Consider the following 19,296-nt stretch of genomic DNA (forward strand, 5'->3'; position numbering starts at 1 on the left):
GGACTCCAGCTGTCCCTGGAGTGAGATGTCCCCTCACTGTACCCGACTGAGGCCAGAATGGAGGGCCCTGCTCTGTGGGGTCGGCAGTGTGAGCACCTCGCGCGGCCAGGTTGTTGTGTGGGGACTGGGGGATGGCTAGACCAAATGAGAAAGCAGAAGGGCTACTGAGCTTTATGACTGTTCAAATCCTGGACATGGGTGGGGGGTACGGCAGAGGTGAGGGACCTGAGGCAGCACCGCAGGAGAGCCCGTGGTACGGGCTTTGAACCTGGGCCCCGGAGATGGGGCAGTCTCTCGGGCTGCCTCCAGATACTGGGCAGAGGGAGGTCTCAGGAGCCGGGCCGATGGCGCTTTGCAGATGGCGATGTCAGGCGCTCTGCGGAGCTCCTTGTATCTAATTATTTCATGTCACCCCAGCACTCCTCTGAGGTAGGCAGCACTGTCCCCATTTTACATATGTGGAGACAGGGTTCTGGGGAGTTACGGACCTTGGCCAAGTTCACGTAGCACGTAGAGTTTGACTTCCAGATTTTCCCTACCTCGCCATGACAAAATGCCCGTCCTACTGGGGATGCACTCCTAGATCCAGGTGGTGTGTGGTGCTTGCCCCCGGCTGGGCGGAGCAGCAGAGCTCAGGAGGTGGGTGCCACCCTTAGGTGGTGGTTCGGGCACCCCTGCGGGAGGGAGGGTTATGTTTCTCTCCTCCCGGAGCAGGAACTTTGGAAAGCTTAAACCTCTGAATTTGTGGCCCAGAAGCAGAACGAGTTAATATTTGGAAGGGCTTTGTTTGGACTGTTCCTTGCACATGCTGAGTGCTGTGCCCACTAAATGTTTGTTAACTAAAATGAAGGTATATAAATAAATAAAATGCTAATAACACCCCCACTGGCCCCGAAATCTCCTTGTCTCGGCTGGCTTCTCCATGCAGAGCGTGCACAATGGAGCTTTGTTCTTCTGCCCCTTTGTCTGCAAGAGGCCTCTGCGTGGCTGACTCACAGGCAGGAGGCCCGGCTGTGCTTGCCCGAGTTTCCCAGGCACCCGGCCGCTGCTGTTTCCCTCCCGGGGCTCCCGGACTGGGAGGTGACCCTCCGTTCCGTGGATGGCGGGGGATGCCGCCTTCAGCCTGTGGTTCCCTGTTTCCCCAACAGACAGGAGAGGGTGAGACCCGCCCCCACGAGGGGACACCCAGCTGGCTGAGAGCAGGTCGAGAGAAGGTGAGCTCTGGAGGTAGTGTGATATTTTCCATTTGCCTGTCTCCTAAGTCACTACAGCCCTGTGAGAAGGGAGCTGGTTCTGAGGTGCTGTTGGACCGTCTGCTTTGGGACTTGGGAAGTTCCGTGGACAAGTCGGTCTGGGGAAGTGGGATTCCCAGCCTTCCAGCTCCGGTGGCTGCCACCGCCCCCAACAGTGCTCGCCACAGTGGTTCTTAACCCTGTCTGCACATCACCTGGGCTGCTTTTATTTTGTTTTGTTTTGTTTTGTTTTGTTTTTTAAGAGATTCTATTTATTTATTTTAGGCGGGGAGGAGGGCAGAGGGAAAAACCCAAGCAGACTCTGCGCTCAGGGTGGAGTCCGACTCGGGGGCTTGTTCTCACGACCCAGAGATCATGACCTGAGCCAAAATCAAGAGTCAGATGCTTAACCGACTGAGCCGCCCAGGCATCCCTCCTGGGATGCTTTGAAAACATACTGATGTTGGGGGCGCAGCCCCAGCCCAATTGACTTCATACCTCTGAGGTGGGTCCCAGGCACCCCTATCCCTATACTCTCTCCCTGTGATCCTATACACGATGAGGGGCCAGAACATCCGTTAGAATGCTAGAGCTAAAAAGACCGTTCCAGTCGCTTGTCCCTCCCTCGGGTTTACCCCCAAGAAGGACGATGAATTGGCGAAGGCTACTCGGGTAGGGTCAGACTGGGTTAGAACCGGGTCTCTGCCGTGGGACTCGGGCTTTCCCCCAAGCGCTGACTGCTGCCTCATTACTCCTCATGCCTCTGATTATGGGAAAGGCGGGCAGTCGTTTGGCATGATGTTGGTAATAAATTGTCTGCTTGTCACCCATGCTGGTGGGGAGACCAGGCTTAGTGTCGCATTGTCCAGGAAAGCTTGCCAGCGGCTCCCAGCTAGTGGTTAGTCTTCCCATCCTTCTCTGTGCTCCCTTTATCTCGAATATTGTTGACATTGCATCCTTTCACGTAGCATTACAGTTACTTATTTTCTGGGCTGTGAGCCTCCCGGGGTTCTCGCCATCATTATAAACCCATGCCTGGGCAGAGCAGGCATTCAGGAAGTGTTGATGGGGTGCGAGGGTGGATACCTATCCAGGAGCATTCCGTCGTTCTTCTGAGCCACTGGGTTAAGTGGGTCAAGGCATTTACCCTTCTGCATCTGAATCGAGTCCAGATGAAAAATGCATGGCCAGGCAGAGTCAGGAAAAACAAGACTGGGAAGGGGCTGTGTACTTGATCTCAGGAAGATTGGCTTACCTAAAACAACAACCGCGGCTCCTCCCCAGCCCTCCCTCCCCCTGGCCCTCCTGCCTGGCGCTCTTTCTTAGTGGGCAGATCCAGTGTAAATGTCGCAGCTGGAGTCCCTGGCTTGTGTTTGGAAATAAACAAGTTGGCCCCTCTCTCTGTCTGGGACTTTCCTTTATCAGGAGATACTCACAAGCCACCACCCAGGATGCAAGGTTTCTTTCCAGCAGCTGGAGAACTCCGGGGAAAACAGGGAGGGCTCGTGATGGGTCAGACAGCCCCAAACTGTCCTCCTCTGTGTTCATGTTGGTTTTGGGGGAGGCTTGAGGGGATGTGGATGCAGAGGACTCCCCCTACCCGCCTCCCTTTTGCAGGGTGGCCTGTCTCCACATAGCAGCCAGGCAGCCTTCTGGGGAGAGGAGCTCAGGCTGAGGGTATTCCTCTGTCTGCTGTAGCTAATTCAGAGTATTCAGGGGCATGTGCATGCTGGGTGGGGGGAAGGATGTGGAGGCCGATGACATCAGCAAAGTAAAATAACAGTGATTCAAACAAGTTAATTTTTCTTACACAGAAAAGAGGTCCAGAGGTAGGTAGCCCTGGGTTGGTGTAGTGGATCTGCAAAGACATAGGGAAGTCACATTCCTTCCAGTTCACCCCCTCTGCCATTCCTTGGCCTCATGTTCCAGGATAGCTGCTAGAGCTCCAGCTATCACATCATCTTTCCAGGCAGTGGGATGGATGAGGGACTGGGGGAAGGATGTGTTCTTTAAATATTCTTTATGAGATTGCCACATGACACTTGCATTGACATGTCATTGGCCAGACGTCAGTCATACAGTTACACCTAGCTACAAGAGAGGATGGAAATGAGCCAACTAAAAATCAGCATTCTGTTAGGAAGAGTGGAGAATGAGAAGTGGGGGACAACTAGATGATGAGAGAATGAGGTTCGCTCAGACCTGCTGAGTTTGAGGTGCGTCTGCGCCTTGCAGGCAAGCCATCCCTTTGGGAGTTGCACAGATGGGTCTGGAGTTTGAGAGAGGGGTGGGGCCCAGAGTTTCTGGTAAGGAGGTGTCAATATATACAGGTGGTGGTGGGGGTCCTGGGGAGGAGGATCCTGTGCCTTCAGAAGCAGAAGGACAACAGGAAGCCAGGGGCAGGCAGGCAGGAGGAGAGGCTCGCTGTTCTACCTGCCCTAGTGAGGTCAAGCAGATGCACGTGGAAATAAGACTCAGTCTGCGGGCTTCTGCAAGAGCAGTCCCAGTGAAGTGGAGAAACTGAGACCTTTGGGCCTGAAGGAAGAGTAGGGAAGGTGGACGTTGGAGGGAACGTGTTTTCTTAAGGTCAGAAAGACTTGAGTGAGGGTTTAGAGGCTGCAGGACAGCTCGACCCTGCTTCTCTAACCCCCCACTGCCTTCAGAGGGAAGACGGTGGCCAAGGGCGGTGATGAGTTCCAAGGCGGGAGGAGAGGCACGCTGAGGGAGTTCCAGGCCAGACCGTTTCTGCGTGGGGCAGCTTCTCTGGCTTGAAGCAGGGAGACCCGGGAACTGGGAAAGAATGAGCAGTTAGGTAGAAGCAGGTGAAAGAACTGCTAAGCCACCGGAAGGAGGTTCAAACCCACAACTCTGAGGGGATTCAACCCACCTGCATATTTAGTTTTCTCCAGTAGCAATTAAAGAAGCAGAGCAGGATCCGTTCTGCAGGATTAGGAGGCACAGGCCGGGTGTCAGGAAAAGGCAGGAGGCTGTGGGGTCCTGGGGGGGGGGTGATGGTGGAGTTCAGACAAGGTTCAATTGTATTTGGTGCTCGCTTTCCTAAGCGGCAGAGAAGGATGGGACTTGTTTTAGAACTATTCCCATTAGAAATGGTGAAAAAGCTAAAAAGTCTCAGCCTGTGAAGTTGTAAATGTCAGGGCATTTTCCTATCATTGCTGAGAATCTGATCATCCTTGATACGCAGAATTGAGTGCTCTCAGTCACCCAAATCAGTGCTTCAGAAATCTTGGCTTGCATTAATTTGTAGGCCACTTATTTAATATCAAACTGTACCCACTTGTTACTTTGGATGGGGCAGCACATCGTCAAGCAGGTTGTGGACTGCACAAGGGGCTGAGAGGTGCTGAAATCCACACTGCCCCCTTTGCCAGGCACGTGCCCTGTGCATGACGGTGCTTCGTCCCCATAAAGGGAGGGGCACCCTCTTTCGACTTAGATCAAGGGCTAGTTCTGGCCCTGACCTTGGGTTACTTAACCTCTCCATGCATGTTTCTTCTTCTGTGGCGAGGATAAATAAGTTACTACAGGTAAAGTGCCCAGAACTGTGTCTGGCACTTGTTAGGCACCGTGTAAGGATTGGCTGCTGTGATTAGATTTAATTGGGGAGTGATTTGAGCCTCCTGTTTCTCCTTTTCTGAAGGCGTATCTTGTTGGGTTTGTCAAAGCCTGGCATTTAGAAGGGGTTTGGGGCCCTTAATCACTTACAGTTTGGTCACTGAGCTTGCATTTCCCTCCAAGGATTCTTTCCAAACCTTAAGCTTTCCCAGAGTGCATCTGCTTACTCTTACGGCAGCTGACCTTGGCATTGCTGGCACCTTCTTCATCTGAAAGGTGATGTAGTGGTTGCCGCCAAGGACACACCCCGGTTAGGCTGGCAGAACTCGCTGTTCTGAATTTTGCCTGAACTGTCTTCCGAAATGTAAGACTGGAGAGCTAGAGGCAGGTCCCAAGGAGAATGAGAGCAGCAGTCTCCAATCCAGAACTGTTTCTGCAGAGGGGGGGCCTCACCCCTACAGCATCCAGGTCTGCTTTGGAACTGGAAGCTGACTTCTGGTCCATTTCCTCATTTTGGACACAAGTCAGACCACACAAGGTGCATGAGAGCAACATTAATGTCTTGGGCTATGACCAACAGCCTAATCCTGGTCATCACCATCTTTAGGAGAAATTTTCACGTTTTCTAGATTTTAGGACAGATACCTTTTCAGAGTGTAATCTTTCTGAAATTGAGATGCGTTGTACACTGGTCTAATGAGACACTTTGTTTTCTGCAAATTCTCTTATTATGTCGGTGGTGTGTTTTATAAATGTTTTACAAATTCCTACCTCAGCTGAGTGCATCCAGAATGAATTTTGTTTGGTCCATAGAGAGGGATCTGACTTTGTTGACTTCTGAGAGAGAGCTGATGGGGGCCACCCCTGCCAGTGTATCAAGTAGGTGCTTGGTGTAAGTGAGCACAGTTAGTCTTTGAAGGGACCTGAAGCTCCAGAGTGGTTCAGTCACTTGTTGAAGGTCACACAGCTGGAAAAGAATGGGTCCAGGATTTGAGTTCAGCTCTGTCTGACGTGTGGCCCTTTGTCCTCTGCAGACGCATCTGTTCTTCTTTACTTCTGCCTTCTGCTTTCTGTCTGCAACGCCCCCTTCTCCCACTGAAATCCCACCTATTACTCTTTCATTTTGAATCACGTTATGTGTTTATAAAGAGAACACATGTTCTTAGAGAAAATACAAAAAGCCTCAAAATGAGATACGGTATTTCCAGTGTTTACATTTTCGTATGTTTATTTTGCTATAAATCATACATTGACCTCAGCGAAGCTGAAAAAAGAAAAATCATGCTTTAAAAATTGCTTAAGGACCGGGGCGCCTGGGTGGCTCAGTCGGTTAGGCGACTGCCTTTGGCTCAGGTCATGATCCCAGGGTCCTGGGATCGGGCCCCGCATCGGGCTCCCTGCTCGGCGGGACGCCTGCTTCTCCCTCTCCCACTCCCCCTGCTTGTGTTCCCTCTGTCGCTGTCTCTCTCTGTGTCAAATAAATAAATAAAATCTTTAAAAAAAAAAAAATTGCTTAAGGACCAATTGGGATTATATTGTAAATGTTTTCTTGCCTTGAGCTGTTACCTGGCTGTAATATCGTGAGCATCGCCCTGTCATTAAATACTCTCTGAAAATGGGATTTATTTTTTTAGTTGCTGCAGCTTTCTGCTATATAAACACACCGAAGTGTAGTCACCCACTTCCCCATGGTTGGCTATTTTAAGTTGCACTTCCGTGAATAGCCCTACGCGCATGCTTAATTGTTTCTGTAGGATATATTCCTAGAAGTGGAATCGCTAGCACAAAAGTGTGTGCGCCCCTGAGTAAGGCCACTGCCTGGTACTCGGCGACCCACCCCCGCCCCCCAGGAAGCTGGCCGTGCTGCTCAGCGCTCCCACCGCAGCCCACACCCGGGACCGTTTGGAGTGGCTCCGCGGCATTGCCGAAACCCCATTTGCTTTCCTTTTGCATTTCCTCGCTTATGATTAAGGTGGAAGGGTTTGTTACAGTTGCGCGGGTCTGTAACTTTCCTTTGAGATGCGCGTGGCATGTTTCCTTAGCCTATTTTACTGACCTGGCTAAAGAAGAACAGATGGGCTGCTCCTTGTTCTTCGAGACCCAATTCAAAGCCCACCTTTTTCATGACCCCTTTCCTGCTACCTGCCATTTCTCTGAAGCTGAAACTTACTTTTCTTTTTTAAAGTTTTATTTCTTTATTTGAGAAAGAGAGAGCACGAGTGGGAGGGGCAGAGGGAGAGGGAGAGAGAGAATCCCAAGCTGAGTGCAGGGCCTGACCCAGGGCTCCATCTCACGACCCTGAGATCAAGACCTGAGCTGAAACCAAGAGTCAGATGCTCAACCGACTGCACCACCCAGGCGCCCCTGGAAGTTACTTTTATTTTCACCTCTGAATTCTCATAGCAGCTTGTATCTTAAAACAACTTGTCAAATACCCCTTTGCATTATAACTTGATATCTTTGGCCCCTACTAGATACCTTTGGTCCTTATTTGAGGGTGGGAAATGGGTCTTACTCATTTCTGTATTACTTGGAGGGCCTGGCACAGTGCTAGGAAACTAGCAGATGCTCGATATTCTTAAATGGATGGATGGATGGATGGATGGACACATATAGTTCTTAAAAATTAAGAAAAAGGGGGGGCTGGCTCCATTGATAGAGAATGTGACTTTTTTCAAAAAAAGATTTTATTTATTTATTTGAGAGAGAGCATGAGTGGGATGAGGGGCTGAGGGAGAATAGACTCCCCCCTGGGGGGGACCCCAATGCAGGACTCTATCCCAGGACTCTGGGATCATGACCCGAGCCGAAGGCAGACGCTTAACCGACTGAGTCACCCAGGTGCCCCAGAGCATGTGACTCTTGATCTCGGGGTTGTGAGTTAGCCCTATGTTGGGTGTAGGGATGACTTAAAAAGTCTTTAAAAAATTTTTCAGCAAAATGAATCTAATGCCATCTTTTTTTTTTTTTTTTAAAGATTTTATTTATTTATTTGACAGAGACAGAGACAGCGAGAGCGGGAACACAAGCAGGGGGAGTGAGAGAGGGAGAAGCAGGGGGAGAGGGAGAGGGAGAAGCAGGCTTTCCGCCGAGCAGGGAGCCCGATGCGAGGCTCGATCCCAGGACCCTGGGATCATGACCTGAGCCGAAGGCAGCCGCTTAACGACTGAGCCACCCAGGCGCCCCGAATCTAATGCCATCTTGTCACAGTGTTTTCTTCCTTTCTTCCTCTTCCCTTTCTGCATCAGTGAGGTTTTGCTCCATCTGTTACCTACAGGGCTTTCGAGGGAAGGCCGGGCATGGCGGCCCCCACAGGGCTCTGCGTCAAGTAGGATGCTGACGGTTGGTTGCCCACCCAGACTTTTCTCCCCATCAGCTTCCGTTTTCCTCTGTTGACAGTTTAAAATGTAATATTCTCACAAATCAGCTTACACCATCCGCGCATGGTAATTCTAGAACATTTGGAAAACGGAAAAGTAGAAGGGAGAAAGGGATTACCTGTGGCCTTCCCACCCAGACTCGGCGGGCGTGTGGTTGACGTCTCCACCATGTTTTCTGTGAGCTGCAGTTTCCAGGTGCGCGTGCTGTAGCCATCTGTCACACAAGAAAACTCCCTGTGTTTTTGTAAAATTGTTCAGCGGTTTTGTACTATTGTAAGTGGTTTTACCATCACCTTCTCAGGCCCTGCTTCTGTTGGTGGGTCTCTGGATTGTTCCCACTGTGTCCCCCTCGTGAACAGGGTGCCTCGCTGCTTCAGCTGCGCCGTGAGGGGGACAGACCCGTACCAGCCCTTCTCCTCACTCTCCTCCCGTTGTGGCTGGTGCCCCATGTGCCTCTCGGTTTGTGTTTCTCAGTACCCGTGTGTAGCAACATATTGAGAAATGGCTTCCTTTTCAGGAGGAAAACTCAAGTGCTTGAGCCTCGAGGAGGCCACACAGGAGTGCAGAATCATGGCCTGCGGGTGTTGGTGTCGCATAGCCAGCCCCTCCTGCCCGCCAAGGCTTAGGGGTGCAGAGGATGCAGCGGGGTGGGAAGGCTTCGTTTTTGGAGGGGCCATAGGCCTGGCAAAGCTGCTGTCCCCGATAATAGGCTCTGGTCACTCTCCCAGGTCGCCCTAGGAGTTTATAGTGAACACCCGGGTCCATTTTCTGGCTGGTCCCAGACTTGGATCCCGTGTGGCAGATCAGTCCTGGGTGAGTCCTAGGGAGCTGCTGGGATGGGAGCAGTTCTGGAATGATCTTCAGCCCCGCTCCTCTGAAGAGCTACTCAGGGCATGCCGCGGAGCTCTTGACGCCAAGGGCCCTGCTGAGGGGCTGCGGTTACAGAGGTGATGTGGCTCAAAAGTTCAGGGCTTGGGCTGTGCCTAGGTTCACACCCCACCTGACAGTTACTTTATCTCTGTGTCGTACTTTCATCCCCATGTGGATATAATAACACCTCCTCCGGTGAAATCAGTTAGCACTTATAAACTTTAAATAGTCCCTAATTTGCTAAGTAAAAATCGGGCACCAGAGGCCTGGCTAAGCTTCTTGCTCCAGCAGCAGGTGGAACTCCTAACTTCTGTCTTCCAGCAGCGAGGGAAGAGCACTGGACGGGACACCAGGGGGTCTGTCCTGGCACCTGCCTTTTGACTTTCTGTGTGACTAGGTCATGGCCCTGTAGGAGATGACCTTGAAGGCCTTTCTCATCTTAGAACACTCTAGGATTTTGTGGTTGAAAGGTATTTCGGATATCTCAAGAAGGGGCCAGTCCTGCCAGTAGCCCCTCCTGGTTGGTGTGGTCCTCGGTCAGGCCCAACTGCAAAGACTGGTGGCCAGGAGGAGATCCAGGACCCTTTGGGGTTTGCCTGGAGTTTTCTCTGCATAGGCGAGCTTGCCTCCATCTGGAGGGTGAATTCAAGTATTTGGGTCACCGGGGCAGGGGTCCTGGGAGAACCAGCCTCCTTGGGGATGTGGAGCAGGTGCTGTCCTGCATGCGGAGTGGGGCTGAGGTGTGGGCTACCCACGCCTCTGCTCTGTGGGGCTGCAGTGCACCCCTGCCTGCAGAGCTCACTGCTTGCCCTGAGGTCTGTGTGTGAGTGAAATCGGGTCTTACGCAAGAGCTGGTGTGTATCTCTCTGCCCTGAGCTGTGCTGTCTTAGAAGAGCTCTCATACTTGGGGCACCAGCAGGAGGCTCTTGCTCTGTCTCTTTCTGCGAACAGGTAGGAAGGAGTAGGATGTGGATTGCAGGCCCCTGAGGAGGGAAGGACTGTGTGCTCTTCCAGGCTCCGCTGGTCCTCCAGGCCTTCTAGAAGTTTCTGGCCTCCTACTGGGAGCCTCACCTGGGTTTGTGCACCGTGTAAGTGATGTGTCTGCCCCAGTGCTGGTGGAGCACAGTGGGTAGGGTTTGGTGTGGGATGGACTAAAATAAGATGAAACGCAGTGCATTGAGTCAGGAGGGGCAGCTTGGGGCATTAGGGCCTCCTGGGTTTAAGTTGGCTCTCAACCCAAGACCTTGAGTTGGTTCTCTGAACCTCCGAGTCCTTGTTGATAAATGAGGATCCTCATGCCGAGATGCCCAGCGCGGGCCTGGCTCACAGTCGGTGCCCCAAACACCTGGCAGTTGAGGTCATCTAGTCTGTGCTTAGAGCCTGGACTCAGCAGTTTAACTGCCTGGGTTTAGATTTTCATTCTGCCACTCAATAGCCTTGTGACTTGGGACTGCTCCTTGGCCTCAGTTTACCCCTCTGTGAAATGGGGATAGTGTTAGGGCCTCTCTCATAGGCTTGTTATGAGGTGTAAGTGACTTAATATTTATGAAGTACTTAAAGTGGTGCCTGGCTCCTATTAAGCACCTAGTCAGTGTTATGATCTAATTTCTTCAATAAGTTGTGGTCTGTTGATTTTGGGGAGGGAGGTTGGCAGCGCACTTGCTCTGCTTGTTTGGAAATGGGTCCTCTCTCTGTTCAGCTGGAGCTTGTCCAGGGTGGTGGGTGCGTGTGGGTGCATGCATTCCTGTGTGTCTTTGTCTTTGACTGTGTCAGAGAACAGCCCCTGTTAACAGCCTGTGTGCCAGGCCCGGTGGCTGCTCTGCCCGCCCCTCCCATGCGCTCCTCAGCTTGCTTCCTCAGGTTGTATGCATCTTTTGAAAAAAAAAAAAAGACTTAATTTTTAAATTAAAAAAAAATTTTTTTTTAAAGATTTTATTTATTTATTTGACAGAGAGAGACACAGCGCGAGAGGGAACACAAGCAGGGGGGGTGGGGAAGGGAGAAACAGGCTTCCCATGGAGCAGGGAGCCCGATGTGGGGCTCCATCCCAGGACCCTGGGATCATGACCTGAGCCGAAGGCAGACGCTTAACGACTGAGCCACCCAAGCGCCCCTTAATTTTTAAATTTTTTAAAGTAATCTCTACACCCAGTGTGGGGCTCAAACTCATGACCCCGAGATCAAGAGTCGCGTGCTCCACCGACTGAGCCAGCCGGTTTGCCTTGTTCATCTGCTCAGTCCACTTGCAGGGGTTTACATAGCACAGTCTGGCTTGTGTGTTGACCTGCTCTTGACCTCCTGGAAATCAAGTGAGGGTCAGGAAGGCCATCCTCTGTGCTCAGTGTATTCTCGCCTCACCTGGCCTTGTCTTTGTCTGCCCCCCTTTGAGGCACACATGGGAGTAGCTTGGGATTTACCATGTAAATGGACTCATTCAGGAACACGTTTAAGAATCTTAAAGCAATAAACATGTCAGAATTTAACTGCCTTCAAAGATAGTAAGATACTGGAATTTTTTTTTTAAGATTTTATTTGAGAGAGAGTGTGTGCGCATGAGCAGGGGGAGGGGCAGAGGGAGAGGGAGAAGCAGACTCTCTGCTGAGCAGAGAGCCCTGATGCGGGGCTCGAACCCAGGACCCTGAGATCATGACCTGAGCTGAAGGCAGACGCTTAACCGACTGAGCCACCCAGGCTCCCTGAGGTACTGGAATTTTTATGATAAAGGTGATGGGAGATGAGCCTAGGGCTAAGCACTTTACATTTCCCTCCCGTGAAGATAGTGCTGTTATTCCCCCATTTTACAGATAAGAGAACTGAGGCATAGAAAGGTTCACTTAAGTTGCCCATGGTAAGGCAACCGGACAGCAGGTAGAGGTGGGATTTGAACTCAGGTCTGTCAGACTCTAAGCCCAAGCACTTGACCAGCGTCATCATACTGCCTCTGGCTGGCATTCCTGGGATGACTCCATAGTGACTTTCTGTTATCTGAGCCCTTTCTCGCTCTCTGCTTGTGATCATGTGGATGATGTGAGCCCAGTTAGCGCTGTGTCCGCTGAGGCGTGCAGGGCTCAGGGGAGAAATTCGGTAGTCTTTGGCCGTTGTTTGTTGGAGAGGGTGGTCTTCTGCTGCTCCTGTCTCCCAGAACTGATGTCACCTCAGCCCCCCTGCAGTTTCATCCCAAACCCTATATATATATCATGTATATGATATATATATGTATATGATATATATATGATATATATATATGATACATATATAGACATAATGTCTCTGAGCCTTTATTTCCTATTGTAAATGAATGTCTGTGTATGTGTGTGTGTGTGTATATATATATATATATATATTTTTTTTTTTTTAACCTTCCTCTGCCTAGATAAAATGAGAGCTATGAAGATTTTATAATGAGGAATGCCGTGGGTAATTGAATGGCCATCACAGATCCCTTATGAAAAGAGGTGTGGGTGGCGTGGTCAAGCTGCCCCCCAGACTCCCTTCCCTACTAGGCATCTGAGGAGTGATCCCAGCAAAACCAGTGTTTCAGGAGTGCTTGGTTTTTATCTATTAACTTAAAGCCCTGCTGTCGCCTCTGGAGGCTGGGGTTGGAGGAGACTACTTCGCGCTCGGAACTATTTGTTTCTATAGCTGGTCGTTCTCCTTGCTCCATGGGGAGACTGCAGATGTGTCAATAGATCAATAATCGACACCTGCATTGGGACACTTGCCTTTTGAGGTTCCCCCGACCCCCTGTCCCAGTATGCCTGTCAGCTGTAAAAGCCCAGCCTTTCCCACCATTGAGGTTACAGAGAAGGGAGATGGGGACAAATATTTGCCGGTTGCTTATAACACACCAACTGCTGGACATGTATTATATTGTTTTTGTCTTCACAGCCATGTTTTGAGGCCCCCCCCCCCAACTCCACACCTCATTTACAACAGGAAATAAAGGCTCAGAGACATTGTGTCAATTGCTAGTGGTCCCTTAGCTGGTAGGTCCCTTAGCTTAGTGTGGGGGTGAGATTTTTTTTTTTTTTAAGATTTTATTTATTTATTTGACAGAGACACAGCAAGAGAGGGAACACAAGCAGGGGGAGTGGGAGAGGGAGAAGCAGGCTTCCCGCTGAGCAGGGAGCCCGATGCAGGGCTGGATCCCAAGACCCTGGGATCATGACCTGAGCCGAAGGCAGACGCTTAATGACTGAGCCACCCAGGCGCCCCTGGGCCCACTCTCCTTAACAGGGTGGCATGTTTCCTGCACAGACAGGTTGGAGAGGACCAGACAGAGCCAGCAGCCCTAAGCTGGCTGGTTAGGGCTCCTCTTGGGTCTGGCTGCTCTGGCGAATGCCGCCCCTCATCTCGCCCCTGTCTGTCTGACCCACTCCCGGAGGCTGCGGGGAAGCTGGAGATGAACTGTTAGAGGAGTGGGCTTTTGTTCTCGGCAGGTACAGGGTTCCCCTCTGCCTGGGAGGAGGGGAAGGGGCAGAGCTCAGGAGTAGGGAGATAGCTGGGAAGGAGCTGCCTATGGCCCGAGGTGGCTTTGCAGAGCCGGACCTTCGGGGAAGGCCCAGACAGGTAGCAGGCCCTCTTCCCTGCGAAGCACCCAGTGAATCAAACAAATGGGCGCTCTGCTCTCTTGGCTCTCCTGCTGGAGGAACTCAGCTCTTCAGTTTCCTGCATTCCACGGGGTTGGTATGCCAGACATTCCCTGGACAAGCAGTCAGGGACTCTTTATAGTAAAACTGCTAATAAAACATCTCTAAAATCTGCTCCTTCCTCTACACCCACGTTGCCACTAACGAAATTACCTTTTGTTCTTGTCATTTGCTGAATTGCGGTGGCTTTTTAATTGATTTTCCTGCCTCTCTGGTTTCTCCACACCCACTTCAATCTGTCCTCCACATGGTTTCCAGAATGATGATCGTTCAGAAATGCAAATCTGATCACGTGTTTTCCTTTGCTTCCCTCTCCATGCCTGTGAGAGCGAGTATAGATGCTTTAGTGTGACCTTCCGGGACCTTCCAGAACCTTCCTGGATCTGCATGTGTGGGCCCTGCCCCCTGGGTGACTTTCCTCTCCTGCTCTTTCCCATCCTGTCTACTCTTTGGCTGTTGGCTATATCTTTTCTTTTTAAAAAAAGTTTCTGTCAGGCGCCTTGATGGTTCAGTCAGTTAAGTGTCCAACTCTTGATTTCGGCTCAGGTCATGGTCTCAGGGTCGTGAGATTGAGCCCCCCATCAGGCTTGGCAGTGGGCGTGGAGCCTTCTTAGGATTCTCTCTCCCTCCCCCCACCAAAAAGAAAAAGTTTCTGTCATTACTCTGGTCTTTGCTCATACTGTGCCCCCCACCCGATGTGCCTTCTCTGTCCCTTCCCCTGTGTGCCATGCCGCATGGCCCACCCCAACCTGTTGATGCCTTCCCAGGATCGTAGCACCACACCCCATAATTAGACCCAGTCTCCTTGGGATCCCACAGCAAGTACCTAAACCTCTGTTGTAGCAGAGGGGGCATGCTCCATGTGACGTGAGCTGTCCCGGTCTGGTGGGTCCAAGAAGCACCTATCATAGTCCCAGTCAGAGGTTTCACGTGACTGGTGGATGAGACAATACACATAAAATGCATAGCACAGAGCCTGGCACGTAGGAATATCCGATTTAAAAATCAGTGCTAGGTTATGGTAAAAACAATCTTGGGATACAAAAATTACTTTAAATTTTATAGATCATAGACCTACCTAAACAAAGATTAAACTATAAAACTTAGAGCATAGGGGAGAACATCTTTGTGTATGTGGGCTTGGCAAAAATTGCTTCGGAAATGAAAAGCACAAACCAAAAAAAGAAAAAAAAATGGGCAAATTGGACTTCATGAAAACATAGCTGCTCTTTGAAATTTGGAAGGACTTTTGGAGGGCTGCCTTGGATAGCATGTGGTCCCAAGAAGAATGAAGGGATACTTTTTCCTTTTGTAGGTTTTCTGGAAGCCAACAGGAAGCCTTTGGCTTAGAAACATTAAATTAGAAGCTTTAGAAGGAGGTTTGAAATAGTGTGGGCTTAATAAGCATAAGCAGAAAGGACCATGTTCCTTTGCAAGTAACAGAAAATGTGACTTCAACAAATAGCCCATTAGGTTTCTTCTATAGTGAGAAGTTTGGGGTTAAGTGGCTTAGGTGTTGACAGCAGCTGAACAGTGCTGCTGTCTCTGGTTCTCTGGATAGCTCTTGGCAATCAGATCTTTAAAGCGGGAAGGAGGTGGTGGACAGCCCCAGAGACTGCCCTCCTGGTGAGGAAAGCAGACCATTCCCAGCAGTCCAGTGGATGGGTCCTCTCGTCCCAGTGCCCAGAACTGTCACACATAGCTACAGGGGAGGCTGGCCATGGCTCATCCCCACAGCCATGCTGGGACCCCCATCCCATGGGAGTCTAGGCTGGGGCTTGTGTTAGTGTGATGTGAAATCAGCGTAGACCAGTTCGTCACTGGGCACGGTGACAAAACTAAATCGGTCTGTGAGTGAGGAGCAAGTCAGGAATGGACATTAGGTAGGTCATGAGCAACACCTAAGGCAGAGGCTGTCATCATTTGGGGGAGCTTGCCATCACATTAGTTGACCTCTGGTTGTCCGCGGCACTCACCTGCTCTTGACCCATGCTCCCTCCGTAATAGCCCTTTATCCTTTTCTGTGGTGACCGGAGTTGCTAGGCAAACAGTCCTGCTCCTGCAAAGGAAAACCTTCTATATCCCCGGCATACGGCACAGTATCCTACACACAGCAGATCAGAATCTGAAGTGCCTCACCCTCCCCTGTCCCTTCCTTCTAGAAGCTTCCAGGGGATGAGGTCTCCAGGATAGTTAAGGGGGTGGTCCCGTTGGCAGGACTCCACCTTTGCGTTAGGTTGTGCCCTCTGCCTTTTTTTTCTAGGCCCCCGTTTAGTAATTCACACCCAAGTCCCCTCCAGTATTAATGCCAGGACTTTTCTGGGATTACCTTTTGTGCTTGAGGGGTTATGGGCTAAGCCATGCTCTGTGGGCCTGGTGAGTTTCAGTCAGGCAGATGGAGTTGGGTGTGTGTTTGTTTTTTATTTTTTTATTTTTATTTTTATTTTTTTATTATTATGTTATGTTAACCACCATACATTCCATCATTCGTTTTGGATGTAGTGTTCCATGATTCATTGTTTGTGCATAATACCCAGTGCTCCATGCAGAACGTGCCCTCCTCAATACCCATCACCAGGCTAACCCATCCCCCCTCCCCTCTAGAACCCTCAGTTTGTTTCTCAGAGTCCATAGTCTCTCATGGGAGTTGGGTGTTTGAACAGAGACAAAGGCTGCGTCGTTTGGGAATCTGGTTTGTGGGCCACACCTGTAAGCTGCCCTCCCCTCGATGTCCCAGCAGAAGCAGCAGCATTGAGACCGTAGGGGTGATGCTTACGGGTGGACACGCCTGCTCTCAGTTCTCCGGTGAGGCCTGTTCATGGATAAGTCTGTTGCCTACACTAGGTGACTTAGCACTGTGTCACAGTGCCTGGCATTGGGAAGAAGTCTCCTGGCCACTTGTTGCACAATTATAGATAGAGGTTTATATCATATATAGAGGATTATAGATAGAGGTCCTCCTTCCCTTCCCTTGTGCAATCACTTGAGGCCCAGGGCAGTTAGGGGATGAAGCAGGTGTCTTGCTTTCTCATGATTTAGTCCAGTTTGTCCGATAGCCCCCCTGGGACTGCCTGTTCGAAAACACACAGAGTCCTGGGGGCTTACAGGATTGAATTGGGGCACGAAGCAAAACTGGAAAGGTCGCCCTGAGACACCTGCTTCACTAGCTTTCCAAGCAAAAGGTTGCTTTCTGAAGAGCACATGTATTTGACGTGGCTTCTCAGGTGGAGGCTGTCTGAGGATATTTAGGTCGGGGAACTGCCTTCCTCTTGAAAATCTTTCCTGTCAAGTCTCATGACCGCAGTGGAGCCTGCGATGGAAGAGGGGGTGTTGCTGAGAAAACCCCAGCCTGGAGCCATCCGTGGCCCGGCTCCAGCTCCGTCTTTCCCAGGAAGCTTTGTGCATGCCTCCTAGTCACATCCGTCTCTCCTTTCCCTGCATACTCAGTACCAGGGCAGTGACAACCGGTGATGTTACCCAAGGGGCTGCTGATTGCACGTGCTTCTGGATGGGGTCACTGGACCCCCACTGCTGTGCCGGCCCCAGGTGGGCACTCACGTCCATCACCAAGGCGGAAGACGGATCCCATTTGGTCTCAGCCTGGGCCTGAGGCTCCCATCTGCAGCCTGTTGTCAGGCCTCAGAGTCCGTAGCTCCAGTGGAGTCAAGGAAGGGCAGGGAGCCCTGAGTTCCCAGCTGTGGCCCTGTCCTCTCTGGCCTCCTTGGGAATGGCTCCAGTTGTGGTCTGGGGCAGACTTGTTTGTTTGTATTTGAAGTTCCCCGACTCTGAGTTTGACGTCAGGGCAGGGTTGCTAGTGGGAGGCTTGGCGGGGAGATTGTGCACAAATGCACACGGCTGGCAGCTTCCCCGGGAGAGCACAGGCGCGGGACAGAGCCGGGCGGAGAATGACTGGTTGCAAAATGCCCAGGCTGGGGATTGAGGTCACTTTCTCTTCTCCTCGCCCCACTGGCTTGGCACTCTTGCTTTCTCTGCCCCTTGCTGGCCAAGAACAGCCCCACTGGGTCCCCTCGAGGGCTCCGGGAGGCTCAGCAGTGCTGGGGACCCAGGGCTGCCTCTGGGGCTCTTGCAGCTGAGGGCCGTGGTTGGCCCGGGCCTGTGTGTGGAGCTGTCAGCTGCGTGACGACCTCCAGAGGCCTCCTTACATTCTCAGAAATCATTTTGCAACATGTTGGCCATGGTAGTCAGAGCAGACGGCTTAGCTGGCTGGGCCGGCAGGAAGTCCCCAGAAGTGCCCTCCGGCTTTGGGGAGGGGGTGGGAGAAGTAGGAGGAAGAGCCCCAAGGCCTGGGTATGGCCAGAGGTGCCTGGGAAGGAGCAGCAGTTTCAGGAACCATCTAGGGAAGATGGGAGTAAGTCTCAAGAGCTTTAGCAACTCCCTGAAGTTTGGGATGGGGTGGACAGGGGCGTGGCAGTGGCCAGGCCTGCCGTCAACATCTTCTTAGAGTACGGTGTTGCCCACCTGGAGGAGAGAGTCAGGGCCCCATAGGTGTTAGCGAGCTGGAGGCTGGTCCAAAGTGGCCATCCAGGTGCTTCTCACCTCACTCTGCAGAGATGCTGGGATAGCCTCGAAAGGGGTGGCTCTAGGTACGGGGCAGGGTGGTGGCTAGTTTTAATAAATTCAGAGCTGGTTTGGAGCCAGGGATCGGGTGTAGCCCAGATGATAGGTTTTGCAAATTAGGATCAGAGGTGGTGGCCTGCTTGGGTGATTGGACACATTTGGAGAGTGGGGAAGTCTGTGGCTTTTATTCAGAGGATTCAGTGCCTGCTTCGGGCTGGGCATTGCTGGGTTTGGAGCTTCTGACCACAAGAGAGGTAGGTCCTGCCCACTGGCATCTTGCTTATGCTGGCCGGGACTGCTTGATGAGCTAAGGGGGTGGGTAGCGGGAGTCATTATTTTGGGAGATGGTATGGTACAGCATTGGGTTGAGCTCTGAATACCTTCTCTAACCATGGGATTCAGGAAAGTTACAAAGATCTTGGTGCCCCAGTTCCTCATTTGTAAGATGGGAATAATGAAATGCACCTGGAAGGCTCATGGGTTTAGCATATGTGGTTTGACTATTTGTGAGTGACCCTAAGTGATGGGCCATACTTGCAGTGTGCTGAGTTTGGGCTCAGAACCGCACACTGCTCTTTGCAGGGTGGGCGGGCGTCCCTTAGTCAGTAAGTGAGCCAAGCAGGCTGCCCAGCATCCACGTCTCGACACAGCTCTGTTTTTCTCGACTTGATGTCGAGTACACAGTACTTCCCACCAAGAGTCCAGAAGGGTCCATGCCATGGTGTCTTCATTTACACTCGACTGTGTTTTTTGGGGAGAATGATAGATGCTGAGAGACATTGCAGCTTTGGGGTTATGTGAAGGTTGGGATTATGTGTCAGTCCTGTGCATTCAGGGGTCTACTGCAATTCCTACCTCCTGGAATTTTCATTGAGAATCCAGGGAGAGAAAGTGATAAGTTACTACATAAATAGAAGAGATCATTCTAATTACTAGGGCTGATAATTGAATAATGACATGGTATGCATAATTGAGAGAGCCTGTTGCTGTACATGGGAATCTGGTGTCCATGCC

General features: G+C 51.2%; 1 protein-coding gene across 8 annotated transcripts in view; it reads left to right on the forward strand.

Annotated features, from left to right (window-relative positions):
- Nucleotides 1–19,296, forward strand: part of KSR1 (kinase suppressor of ras 1) — a 146,867-nt gene that overhangs the window by 52,987 nt on the left and 74,584 nt on the right. For 2 of the 8 annotated variants that reach the window (XM_032429189.1, XM_032429190.1), the window contains exon 1: nucleotides 394–1,214. The exons of 2 other annotated variants lie outside the window; for them this stretch is intronic. In XM_032429189.1, coding sequence (XP_032285080.1) covers nucleotides 939–1,214 — 276 coding nt within the window. In that variant the 5' untranslated portion in view covers nucleotides 394–938. Of the gene's footprint in view, nucleotides 1–393; nucleotides 1,215–19,296 lie in introns of those variants that run through there. 4 more of the 8 variants (XM_032429192.1, XM_032429198.1, XM_032429197.1 and 1 more) reach the window with 2 other exon arrangements.

The sequence above is a fragment of the Phoca vitulina genome, unplaced genomic scaffold, assembly GCF_004348235.1.
Source record: "Phoca vitulina isolate PV1807 unplaced genomic scaffold, GSC_HSeal_1.0 scaffold40, whole genome shotgun sequence".
NCBI lineage: Eukaryota > Metazoa > Chordata > Mammalia > Carnivora > Phocidae > Phoca > Phoca vitulina.